This window comes from Limulus polyphemus, unplaced genomic scaffold (genome assembly GCF_000517525.1).
Source record: "Limulus polyphemus unplaced genomic scaffold, Limulus_polyphemus-2.1.2 Scaffold2997, whole genome shotgun sequence".
Taxonomy (NCBI): Eukaryota; Metazoa; Arthropoda; class Merostomata; order Xiphosura; family Limulidae; genus Limulus; species Limulus polyphemus.
In genome coordinates, this window is record NW_013668607.1 from 16,449 (window position 1) to 29,360 (window position 12,912).

General features: G+C 34.7%; 1 protein-coding gene across 1 annotated transcript in view; it reads right to left on the minus strand.

Annotated features, from left to right (window-relative positions):
- Nucleotides 1-327: 327 nt before the first annotated feature.
- LOC106468404 (adenylate cyclase type 2-like) overlaps nucleotides 328-12,912 on the minus strand; it is a 36,165-nt gene continuing 23,580 nt past the window's right edge. Inside the window, exons 7-12 of the mRNA XM_013928832.2 lie at nucleotides 11,529-11,656; nucleotides 8,930-9,088; nucleotides 4,038-4,170; nucleotides 3,429-3,584; nucleotides 3,047-3,105; nucleotides 328-502 (exon numbers count right to left, since the gene is read on the minus strand). Coding sequence (XP_013784286.1) covers nucleotides 328-502; nucleotides 3,047-3,105; nucleotides 3,429-3,584; nucleotides 4,038-4,170; nucleotides 8,930-9,088; nucleotides 11,529-11,656 — 810 coding nt within the window. The remainder of the gene's footprint in view (nucleotides 503-3,046; nucleotides 3,106-3,428; nucleotides 3,585-4,037; nucleotides 4,171-8,929; nucleotides 9,089-11,528; nucleotides 11,657-12,912) is intronic.

Genomic DNA, 12,912 nt, shown 5'->3' on the forward strand with positions numbered 1-12,912 from the left:
TGCCCAGATAACAGAAATGGTATTTAATTCCCGGATTATTAATATAAAAACATGAAATTTAGATATTTGCATAACAGAAATAATTTCTGAAAAAATACCAAGTTTTCATCTTAAGATGTTAAAAAATGTAATATTTATACACTACCAGATCTATAATACCGTTAATTGTAAATAATCATACATTAGTCTACAGATTTACAATAAAGAAATTTATCTCGAAATGTAATATTTAAAAATACACAGTTCTATTTCATAAGGATTTAGAACATAATAATATATTTTACGACAAAAAAAAAGTGTTGCATAAAAATAAAATAGTATGTATACTTACAAAGGCAGCGTCAGTATTTGAATAATGCAGCTGCAGAAAAAAAGTGCGCATGCGCATCCCATGTACAAACGGAAGTGCGTGTTGTGTTGACTTTGGTAGTGAGTTTCCAGGTCCTGCTTGGTAAATCTGAGAAAAATAGGGTTGATGTCTTCCGTTGAACTCACACATTGGCTAAGAATAAAAAATGTGGAAATATATTTTTTATAAAGGTTGTAGTTAATGGAAGAAGGACATTTTATTAGATATTCAACTGGAGAGAAACGTCAACGATTTATTGACTAAGTGTGTACCTTTCAAGATACGCCGAACGTGAACGGTTTATTGGTTAAGTGTGTACCTTTCACCAGATTCACATTTTATGTGACGTTATTTTTTGTACGCAGTTAATATTTTTCAAATACTATAATTTCTCAAAAATAAAGTATTTCAGAAAATTCACACCAAAATGCGTAATCATTTTTTGGAACGAAGATAAAATTGTGATATTTTTATGTGAGATTGTTTCTCGTGACATGTGATAGCCTTGAGAGTGTCGTGGAGGTGTCTTTCACTAAGGACATTGTGTTACTACAGTGTCACATACTATACTCACACGCTACCCACACCAGCGAACATTCCAGTCAACGGAAGCATGCTCTAACAACCCACTACTTCTTTTCTTTTTGAATTATAAAAACGCAAATGTGTGTTTTGTATTTTATAGTGTTTGACAAAAGTAAAATAAACACTTTACAACTGGGTATTTGATGTTATTACTCTAAGAAGTATTGAACTCTGCGTGATAGAAAAAGGGCAATAAAAAACGTAGTTCACATATAATGATAAAAACTATTTATTAGATATTCATTTGTTTTTACAATATTTTAGCAAATTTTACTTCAACGTTCAAGCTGCTACTTTTAGATATATAAAACAACTTTCATGCTTGATAATCCTAGTATCAGATGAAACCATATAAAACTAGAGTACGTCAGTACACAGATAAAGTAGAAAATATCACCATTGTATCATTGATATATTAAGTGATATATCACATTAAGTGAGACTATTTCATCTGTGTATCGTTAACTGAGACTATCTAGACTTAATAAACGTGTCTTTGGCTGCGACTATTTTATTAGAATGTAATAAACGTATCTTTGGCAGTGACTACTTTATCTACACTTAATACATGTGTCTTTGGCTGCGACTACTTTATTAGAACTTAGTAAACGTCTCTTTGGCTGTGACTACTTTATCTAGACTTAATAAACGTATCTTTGGCTGCAACTACTTTATGTAGACTTAATAAATGTATAGTTGACTTCGAGTACTTTATGTAGACTTCGTAAACGTGTCTTTGGTTGCGACTACTTTATTATAACTTAATAAACGTGTTTGGCTGAGACTACTTTATCTAGGCTCAATAAACGTATCTTTTGTTGCGACTATTTTATTAAAAATTTAATAAACGTGTCTTTTGGCAGCGACTACTTTATTAGAACTTAAACGTATATTTGGCTGCCACTACTTTATCTAGACTTAATAAACGTGTATTTGACTGCGATTTCTTTATGCAAATTAATTGATAAACGTGTGCTTAGCTCTGAATACGTTTTCTGTGGTGTTCAATACAAATTAATTGTCAATAGTAAAGCCAAACTGATCTCTTAATTGAGCCTTATCTGATGAAATACAAGAAGCAAGGGGTTATCGAAATTTAGTATATTCAAATTGTATGTGGTGGATTTTGATACACAAGAGATAACAACTTACCGATAGCTGATGATAAACAAGAGATAAGGTGTTACACCTGATGACATAAGAGATATGAACTTACAGCCGATGATACAAAAAAGTTAAAGACTTATTGACAGTTGATGATACACAGAAGATAAGGGCTTAATAATGACAGATGATAAACGAGCCTTACTTCTTGTGTATCATCAACTGTAAGTCTTTACCTCTTATGTATCAACAGCTGTAAGTCCTTACCTCTTGTGTGTCATCAACTGTAAGTCCTTACCTCTTGTGTATCAATATTTGTAAGTCCTTACCTCTTGTGTATCAATATTTGTAAGTCCTTACCTCTTTTGTATCATCATCTGCAAATCCTCACCTCTTTGTATCATTAACTGTAAGTCCTTACTCTTTTGTATCATCATCTGCAAATCCTCACTTCTTTGTATCATTAACTGTAAGTCCTTACTCTTTTGTATCATCATCTGCAAATCCTTACTTCTTGTGTATCATCAACTGTAAGTCCTTACCTCTTGTGTATCATCATCTGTAAGTCCTTAATTCTTGTGTATCCTCACCTGTAGGTCTTTACCTCTTATGTATCAACAGCTGTAAGTCCTTACCTCTCGTGTATCATCAATTATCACTAAGTCCTTATTTTTATCTCTCGTGTATCGTCAGTTATTACTAAGTCCTTATCGCTCGTGTATCACCTGTCATTACTAAGCTCTTATCTCTTGTGTATCATCAATATTACTAAGTCCTTACCTCTTATGTATCATCATCTGTAAGTCCTTATCTCTTGTGGGTCATCTGTCATCATTAAGTCATTTTTCTTGTGTATCATCAGCTCTCAATAAGAACCTATCTCTCGTGTATCGTCAGCTGTATTTCCTTTTCTCGTTTGTAACATCAACTGTAAGTCCACATCTCTTATGTCATAAGGTGTGAGTAACACCTTATGATAAGGATTTTGCGATAACAGATTATACTTACCGACAATTGAAAACGTTGCTAGAACCAGGAAAAATGTTACCCTCGATCAACGCTAGACTCTAAAAAAACATCCATTAAGAAAGTGTAAGAATGTTGTTACCGCTTACTAAATGATTTAACAAACTAATGTAATAATAATAAAGAAATCATGAGAAAACGTAATTAATTTCTTTTTGTTTGTAAGTTCAAAGCATTACTATTGATGTTGTATATAATCTAATATTAACCATTAGCGAAAATTAAGAGTCTTTTAAACTGTGGTTTAGTAACTTAGTAATTTCCTACTGTTTATATACTGATGCTTCAAGCTATTTCTCATTGTTTTAAATAATAAACGTTTAAGAGTATAAGGGCTACTTAACAGACAATTTGTATTTCTTACCGTCACGCCAATACTTTTGGCAATTTCTGTTTCAGACATATTGGAAAAAGGTATTTCTGCTCCCCAACATTCCACTGACTTGCTCATTTTAGTCATGGACTTAGGTCTGACCATAACACTTCTCCTCTTGGTCGTAACCCCATCACAGTTACCACTCTAGAATAAGAACCACATAACAGGTAATGAATGTTTACTGTCACTACAACCCAAACTTTGCTGCTCCCAAGTAATCAATCGTGTACTAACACACATTAAAAAGATGTTCCATAGTTTATAAACTCTAAATGATATATAGTTCAAAATAATATAAGGCAAAGAAGAAGGTTGCTATTTAGTTTGTTGTTAAGTTTCTGAAGAGTAAATAGTGGAAGGAAGAAGGATGTTATGCGGTTTGCTATTACTAGACACATAAGTCTCCCAAGAAAAAAATAACGTAAGGAAGATGGTTGCTATGCAGTTTGCTGTTACTACAAGGGCATTTTTGCATAGTTTGTTGTTTCCAAGGGTATGAGTATTTATAAAGATACAGAAGAACTATGAAGGATCTGATAGGGTGAAACTAAAGTATTAGAGACAAGTATAGAGTAATGAATAGAATGAAACATGTACCTTTGGCGGTATGATAAGATACGTTTCTACTTGATGTTCTCCAAGATACTGATCACGTAAATGACCATATCCTGGTTCGACCTCGAAGTTATTATCTAGGTGGTGAAGAGTTGTTTGGGTAATGTGGACACGCCTATATCCGGAGAACAAAAAAACTTCTATCAATCTGTATTCCAAACACAGTATACTGCATATATATATATATTATGGTGACTTTTTTATCTGTTTTGTTAATGTTTACATTTTATTACGAGTAATCTTTAGCAGCTAATCGAATTGAACGTGTATTGATTTTTTGTGCAATAACTTTGCTGTGGGCTTAATTTAAAGGTTCAACTGATATTTATAAGTTAACATGAATGGCATTTATCAGTAATTTGTTTCAATTCCTAGTACAGTAATGATACCTTTCTTTGGCACAGTCTAGAGATTTAATATGTGACATTGCTCTGTGAACGAAAAGGCCGAGCGTGGCCCAGTATAATCATGCCAGACTATGAAGTTAAGATTCTGTTTTTCGAGTACCCCTAACTCAAAAAACAAACAAACATCGCTTTTCATACCCCAAGGATGCGTTATAAGAGTAACACTGAAATCCGGCTATTCTTTTTAGAAGAGGTTTCCAAGAGCTGGCATGTGGGTGTTGTTGATGAACCGCCTTTTCTATGTTCTATCACTTCGATTTTAGGGACAGCACGGCACGAAATCCAACAAACAAAAAACTCGGAATTAAATATTACTGTAATTTCGTTTCTATCGTACCAAGTCGTTTCACCCTTTTCTGCGTTTCGTATCATTACACACGCGTAACAGTGTTAATAGTAACGTTGTATTGAATCCTGAAATGGAAAGACCTTTTAGAGGATCTTTATTGGTGACCACTATTTGGAGGGATCTTTAAGAATCTACACTGAATATTTTTTCAGGTCTGAGAAGCTAATGTGAGCGAATTTGTAAACTAGGTGGGAGCGAGGCTGTTGACTCGTGATATTTCCAACATGTATCATCTCCCAGCAACTAATTATCATGTATTTATTCTCGATATCGAGTTGTATTAACTCCCCCAAATCAAGTTGTATTAATTTTCCCTTATCAATTTGTATTAACTCCTGCTACCTAGTTGTATTAACTACCCTATCTAGTTGTACTAATTCTTGCTACCTAGTTGTATTAACTCCCCTATCTAGTTGTACTAATTCTTGCTACCTAGTTGTATTAACTCCCCCATCTAGTTGTACTAACTCTCTTATCTAATGGTATTAACTCCTCTATCTAGATGTATTAATTCCCCTATCTAGTTGTACTAACTCTCTTATCTAATGGTATTAACTCCTATATCTAGTTGTATTAATTCCCCTATCTAACAGTATTAACTTCCCTATTTAGCTGTATTAACTCAACACTCTTTATCTAGTTGTATTAATTCCCTTATCTAGTTGTATTAACTTCCGCTATCTAGTTATATCATCTCTCCTATCTATTTATATTAACTCCCCATCTAGTTGTATTAACTCCCTTAGCTAGTTGGATGAAATCTCGCTATCTATTTGTATTAACTCTCCCTATTTAGTTGTATTAATTTTATACTATTATAATGATAAAATACCTACAACAAGCTTTTCGATGATCTCTACTTTCGTTTATTTCCAAAGACACAATCAACAGCTTTACAGTTTATAATTTAATATGTCTTATAGCCTCAAACTCTCACAACTAAATTATTTAATGATCTATAGTTTACGTTTTCGGAAGAAAGAAGCCACTAGCAAGTGGTAACAATCTAATTTCGTTTGTTTCACAAAATGTTGCATCAACAAGAAGCCCTTATTTAGGAGTATCTTTTAAAAAACAACAAATTAATAGAACCAACTGTTTTATAACACTGGAAAAAATGGTTTTGCTACTGGAGAAAACTCAAGTGGTTCAGGGTAATTTGATGATGCTGATTTCAAACATGTAGTTTGAATTTGTCCCTCACCTCTAGATTTTGAGTTATTCCAATATCTCAATATTTTATTAGCTTTATGTGAAATACCATGCAATCAACTCAACAATAGATTCATGCTGTAAAATTAAGTTTACTTGGACAGATTAATGAGTGAAAAGTATACATTTTTTATCATTTCAAATATTGGCTGTCTTGTATTGGTGTAAAATTCCAAATATACTCTTGACATATGCTATTTGTTCTCTATATAACTGTAGCAAATTGCACCACATTTCCTTCATCCCCACGCTCACCTGCTCTGCCCGGGAATCACGAAACCCTCACTTGCTCAGTTTGCTAGAACTTTCGAGAAGTTCCTCGATTGAGCATAAAAGGGGCAGAGTGAAACGCCACTCTCTCATTTGCTTCTGACTCACTCAGTTGGTCACTTTGCCTCGCTCTGTGCATAATCAAAACAAATTCCGACCTTCTTCCTCCCATCACACCCGCGATATAATCAAATTATGCTTTGTTTTTTAAATCTTTTAAGCTCTCATTATGTAAACACAAATTATTTTATATATTTTTTAAATCATTACCAATGCTGTCTGAATCCAGTTCAAGTAAAGTCGAAAGTGCAAAAACCACACAAAGAATTTCTGCTACATTTGTAGAAAATATATTACAGTTTCACGAAGGACAAAATCGCACACAAAGTAAAGGTAGCTTACCACTGTTTTGAGTGTAAAATTGGTGACCAAGAAAAACAATTGGCTCCACATGTGTGTTTTACAGTTTGCACATCTGGCTTGACACAGTGGCTCAATAAGAAGTCAGCAAGTATGCCATTTGCAGTTACCGTGATATGATGTGAGCCCAAAGATCATCTAACTGACTGTTATTCTTGCATGTAGTATTTCCGGATATTTAGATGACACTAAACAGTACATTAAATATCCAGGTATTGCGCCTGCAATGAAACCAGTACCACATGGGGTGGTCTTTCAGTGCCACATCCAATGAAACCAGTACCACATGGGGATGGTCTTCCAGTGCCATATCCAATGAAACCAGTACCACATGGAGATGGTCTTCTAGTGCCACATCCTATGAAACCAGTACCACATGGAGATGGTCTTCCAGTGCCACATCCAATGAAACCAGTACCACATGGAGATGGTCTTCCAGTGCCACACCCAATGAAACCAGTACCACATGGGGATGGTCTTCTAGTGACACATCCAATGAAACCAGTACCACATGGAGATGATCTTCTAGTGCCACACCCAATGAAACCGGTACCACATGGAGATGGTCTTCCAGTGCCATATCCAATGAAACCAGTACCACATGGGGGTGGTCTTCCAGTGCCACATCCAAGAGCGAATTGGGAAACAGAAGAGTTATCCTGCGAAGAAGACAATAAATCATCTTCATCCTCTTCAGTTTGTAATTATGTTCCTGTAGAACCTCAACATAACTGTCTCATCTGGTCATACAAGAAGAGCTAAATGATCTGATTCGTGGCTTGTCTCTATCAAAGCAGCATGGGAACATCTTGGCTCTCGTTTACAGAAATTGAAGTTATTAGCTCCAGAAACAATAGTTTCAGTTTACCAAAGTCACCATTAAAGTCTTACTTCGCACTACAACATGTAAGATGCTTTGTGTTTCTGTACAAATGTCGATATACTAATGAAGAATTAGGTACTGAACGTCAGCCTCAAGAATGGATACTTTTTATCGACTCATTTAAAGTTAGTCGAAAATTGTACTTTTACACAATGAGAACACTAAGCCATCGATACTGTTGCTCATGCTGTGAACACGAAATATGATTACGTGTTATTTTCACGATGTATAAGAATATTTTGAAGAAATCTATCAGAACTTGAAAGCTAGTGATGATCAAGAATTTTCATCATGATTTTTAGAATCAGCATTTTGAAATTACGCAGAAACAGTGGAAGCACAGAATTATATTTCCTGTTCCTGGTGTAATCTTTGATCCGCTAGTTCAGAAAAGCACAAATATCTAATAATCTGCTAAAAGTGAAACGAAATTTATCACAAGACGATTTGATTGACTCATATGTATAATTGAAGAAAGAATATAAGGAACTTTACAAAGTCAAACAACAACAAGTAAAGAAGTATCTATGCCCAGAAAAAACAAGCGGGAATCCTCAACAGTCGTGACACTTGAAATTCTTTTAGGCAGTATTAGAGTAAATTAATCTATGAAGCCTTTTCTTTCTTTTTTATTACCTATATTTTTGTGTGACAACTATACCAAGCATGGAGTGCGAGTATATCCGATTTGGTTTTATTACTCACAAAGATCTGTACCAGTCTGAACTCAAATTGAAACTCTTTTAGGCAGGATTGGAGAAAATTAATCTATGAGACCTCGGACGTAGTCAAATACATCAATCAAAAGGGTTTGGCCTCCTGAGTCCAAAACTGTGATTAGATCTCAAATCGGTCAAGAGATGGCGGAGATATGAGCTACAAGTTTGTACTTGAAAAAAAAGCAAAAACTCAGAATCATTCTATGAGCCACTACGCCATGGCTAAAATCATGAAGATCGACAAAAGTTAATGTTTTGTTTTATGTTCCCAATAGTGTTTTGCTGCTTTAAAGTTTTTGTATATCGTATTTTGTAGGCATTTTCGGATCTAAGCAAAAGAACTTACAATCACTATAAAATCCTCTACTGTGAATATGTATGAGACGTATCAGAGCACTTGTCATATTGTTACTTATAGAGACCAAAAACTCCACATAACACCTTCCCACAGTGAATCTTAATATATTATTCAAACTTACCCAGGAATTCCATCATCTTCACATGATATACCAACGTTACATCATCACATCACACGTCATATTGTCACTTATGGAGATCAAGGACTTCACATAACACCTTCCCGTTGCGAATTCCATTATATTATTCAAACTTACCCTGGAACTCCACCCGACTCCATATGATTTGCCAATGTTACATCATCAGACCACACGTCATACTGCCACTTGTGGAGACCAAGGACTCCACATAACACGTTCCCACTGTGAATCCCAATTCGCATGTCCACATTGACGTCAGTTGCTTCTCGTACAAACCTATATAGTGTAATATAACAATAACATGTTTATCTTAACCTGTAATGTATAAATATGTGCCCTCAACAGCAATATTATTACAAACAGTTAATAATATACACCAGTAAAATAACTCATTTTCTTTTTAGAACAAGTTATGTCTACGTTTTAAAATTTTTGTGTAACTGTACAGTATATGTGTTCAATAATAAGTAGCTCTTATCAGATGGAAGAGGAATAGGCCTTATAACGTTATATGTACATGATATTAGAAAATAAGTATTAAACGATGACATCTACAGCAATAGTTAAGAACGTGCTTTGTATGGTTTGCAAAATCTAAGAACTACCATAGCCAGCCAGTTGGATTTATGGTGCCACAAAAACATGGGCTCATAGACCTTCAAAGAGGCTGAATATAGGCTGCCCTTGGGTGATAGTAATGTCCTGAATATAGGATACAGCTTTGGTGGAATTAATGTACTAAATATAGGATGCAGTGTTGGTGGTATTAATGTCCTGAATATAAGTTGAGCTGGTATTAATGTATTGAATATAGGATGCAGCTTTGGTAGTATTAATGTCTTAGATATAGGATACAGCTTTGGTGTGATTAATGTCATAAATATAGACTGCACTTTGGTAGTATTAATGTACTAAATATAGGATGCAGTGTTGGTGGTATTAATGTTCTAAATAGGCTGCACTTTGGTGGTATTAATGTATTGAATTTAGGATGCAGCTTTGGTAGTATTAATGTCCCGGATATCGGATGCAATTTGGCCCTATGAAATTTCTGAATATTGGTTGTACTTTGATGGCATTAATACCCTGAACATAGGATGCAATTGAGGGTATAATAGTACTGAATATAGGATGCACCTTCGATGATATTAACGTCTTGAATATAGGATGCAGATTTGGTGGTCCGAAGCATCCTAAATGACGCTGTAGGTGATCTACAGAACAAGTGAAACACATCTTAATGCACTGATATGTAATATTGACCTCCTTACCGACATATAACGCTCTTTGCTTTGGTGTCTTTGTAAGGAATTGTTAAACAAAATACATAGCTGGGATTTAATCCATCAATCATGACATTTTCAGAACAGCAGGTAAGTAGATCCATTATGAACAAGGAGCTGCATATCGCTGAACCTTATAGACAGATTGACACTATGAACCGGGAGCTATATATATCGATGAACCTTATAGACAGATTGACACTATGAACCGGAGCTATATATCGCTGAACCTTATAGACAGATTGACACTATGAACCGGGAGCTATATATATCGCTGAACCTTATAGACAGATTGACACTATGAACCGGGAGCTATATATCGCTGAACCTTATAGACAGATTGACACTATGAACCGGGAGCTATACCATACTTTTCTCCCATGATAATTCACCATTCCACTTTGTGAGCGTGTCCAACAGAGATTTAAGACATTTGTATAGAATTTACTTTGACGAGCCAGGCACCCAAAATAACTTCTACTGAAACACTCTAGGAAGTTTTGAACGCCATCTCGAAGACAAAAAGAACAAACTCAAAACTCAGAGAAATGGTATTTATCAAAATGTTTACTAATGCTTGTGTTAGCCATGCATTTCATACTGTAAACAGCGCTAAACATACGGCCTATTTCCGAATAGTTTGGGGCAACAGTTTTTTTTCAAAATGTTAGTTTCGAATACCTTCCACAATAAGGTATATGTAATGAAGCATCTAGTACTACACCGTGACCCTATATCTTACAACAACATGAGAAACACTCAATTAATGTAAAGCATGTGGGCCAAATATGGCCTGATAATTAGCATATGAGGTTGTGATCGAAAGGTCTAGAATCCCAGGCGTGATGCTGCTAAATACGTCCTGTATTTTCAATTTTGGACACATTATAAAAGTAACAGCCACTCCCGTTATATGTTTAAAAGAGCTATACAACGTCCTTGTGGTTGCAGGTGCTACTGATTAGCTGCCCTCCTTTTGGTCATTAGTTCGAAGTCAGGGACCGCCATACCATTTTTCTGTAATATCATAGTATACAGAAGTTCTTATAGGAATTTACATTGGGCAATAACTTTTATAAAAACACGAAACTTACTCTTTGAATGTACAGTTAGTAATATTATTAATATCCATATTATATATTTATGGCAAAGCTACTAATGCCATCTGCTGTCCAGATTGACGGCAGCTAATCAGCACACTGTCCATCCTAAAGAATTAACTGTCATTTTTATAACGCACCTACAGCTTAAAGTTAAAGGAATAATTTGTGCTATCGCTCGGATTCAGACTCGGTTCGCCAGATCTGAAATCCAGAGCTCTACAACAAGGCCAACAACTTATCATTAAATCTTTATATAAACATTACCGTATGCACGTGGATTAAACATGTGATATATGTGAAGGTGTAGGATTTTATTGAATTACCCCTTACCTTATTGCCTCGATCATCTGTAGACCCATCTGGACACAGTTGTAAGCGTGGCTAGGCCTGGAGACGGGTAGTCCTGATACACAGTAGTAGCAGTCGCCTAGAATCTTTATCCGCATACATTGGTTTTCCTAGAAAGATCATTGCCGATAAATTATATATTTATCTGGTGGCTAAACCAGTTTGAAAGAAAAATACGTTTGCTTCTTGGGTAAATTGAATTTGAAGAATAATATTTCTTTCTGGGTTAGTGAGGAGAGACTACTAATAGATAGCCCAAATACATTATATGTCATTGAAAAAAGCCGAATAAATAGTTTGACCACTAAATTTACAAATTTTCTGAAGTTAAACCCGATGAAAATTTTTTGTTATATCCTAAAAGAGAATCAAGCAATTCAGTGTTAATCTTGATCTTCATTTCTTTTGTTATTTTAACCCTAATCAATAATACGAGTGTCTCTTATATATCACATACAGTAGTTCGTTTTTCTTGACATTAAAGGATTAACTATTGTTAGTTTTCAATCAGAAGCTTGCGCCATATTGCAGATTGTAAAGATGCAGACAAGGTAGTTTGATTCTTGTAGGAAAGAACAAAGATTTTTGTTCATTTACTGACTGCGTTTAATTTGCTCGTTGACATTTCACTCTTTCATCGTAATTGTTGTTTTATTTCATGAATATTGAAAAAAATAAAAATAAATAGACTCAAAAATCCGGGAGTAAACAGCTCTATAACTATTTTTCTTTTTACAAGTGGGTACTTAACTCAGGCTTACTTATTGTAATATAGCGTTAGTACTGTAATCTGGCCACTAATTTGTACTCATGAGAAGGGGTTGGGTCGTCTCCTTTTAGCTTTCCATCCCATCTTTTAAAATGAAACTGAACTCATCGAAAATGCTGCTAATCTTGGGTTAAGGACTTTCAAGTGTACTTATTTTCTGCAGATAATTAGAGGCTTCAAATTTAATGAGCATTCTAGCAGTTGCTCAAAAGATTGGTTGTGTAGTAAGTTCTAGTCAACATATGGACAATAATCGTCTATCATATACAAAAATAGAGTACCACAGCAGGGAAGGCTAAGATTCGCTTGCTCTGTTTAATAGAAAGATACGAACATACCGTTGTGAACGTGTCACTAAGTATTTAGACAAATATCTTCACAGACGTGAAAACGTATCATTCAGTATTTAGAAAAAAGCGTGCATTGACTGTTGAAAAGGTATCGTTCGATAGTTATTGGTAACATAACATAATATTTTGGGACAACATGGAATCTATTGGTCCATCTCGGTTGTTGCATCCTCAAATTAAATTAAAATGATAAAAAGTAAAATATATTTTTTAAACCCAGCTCTTTTCATTCATATACTTATCAAGC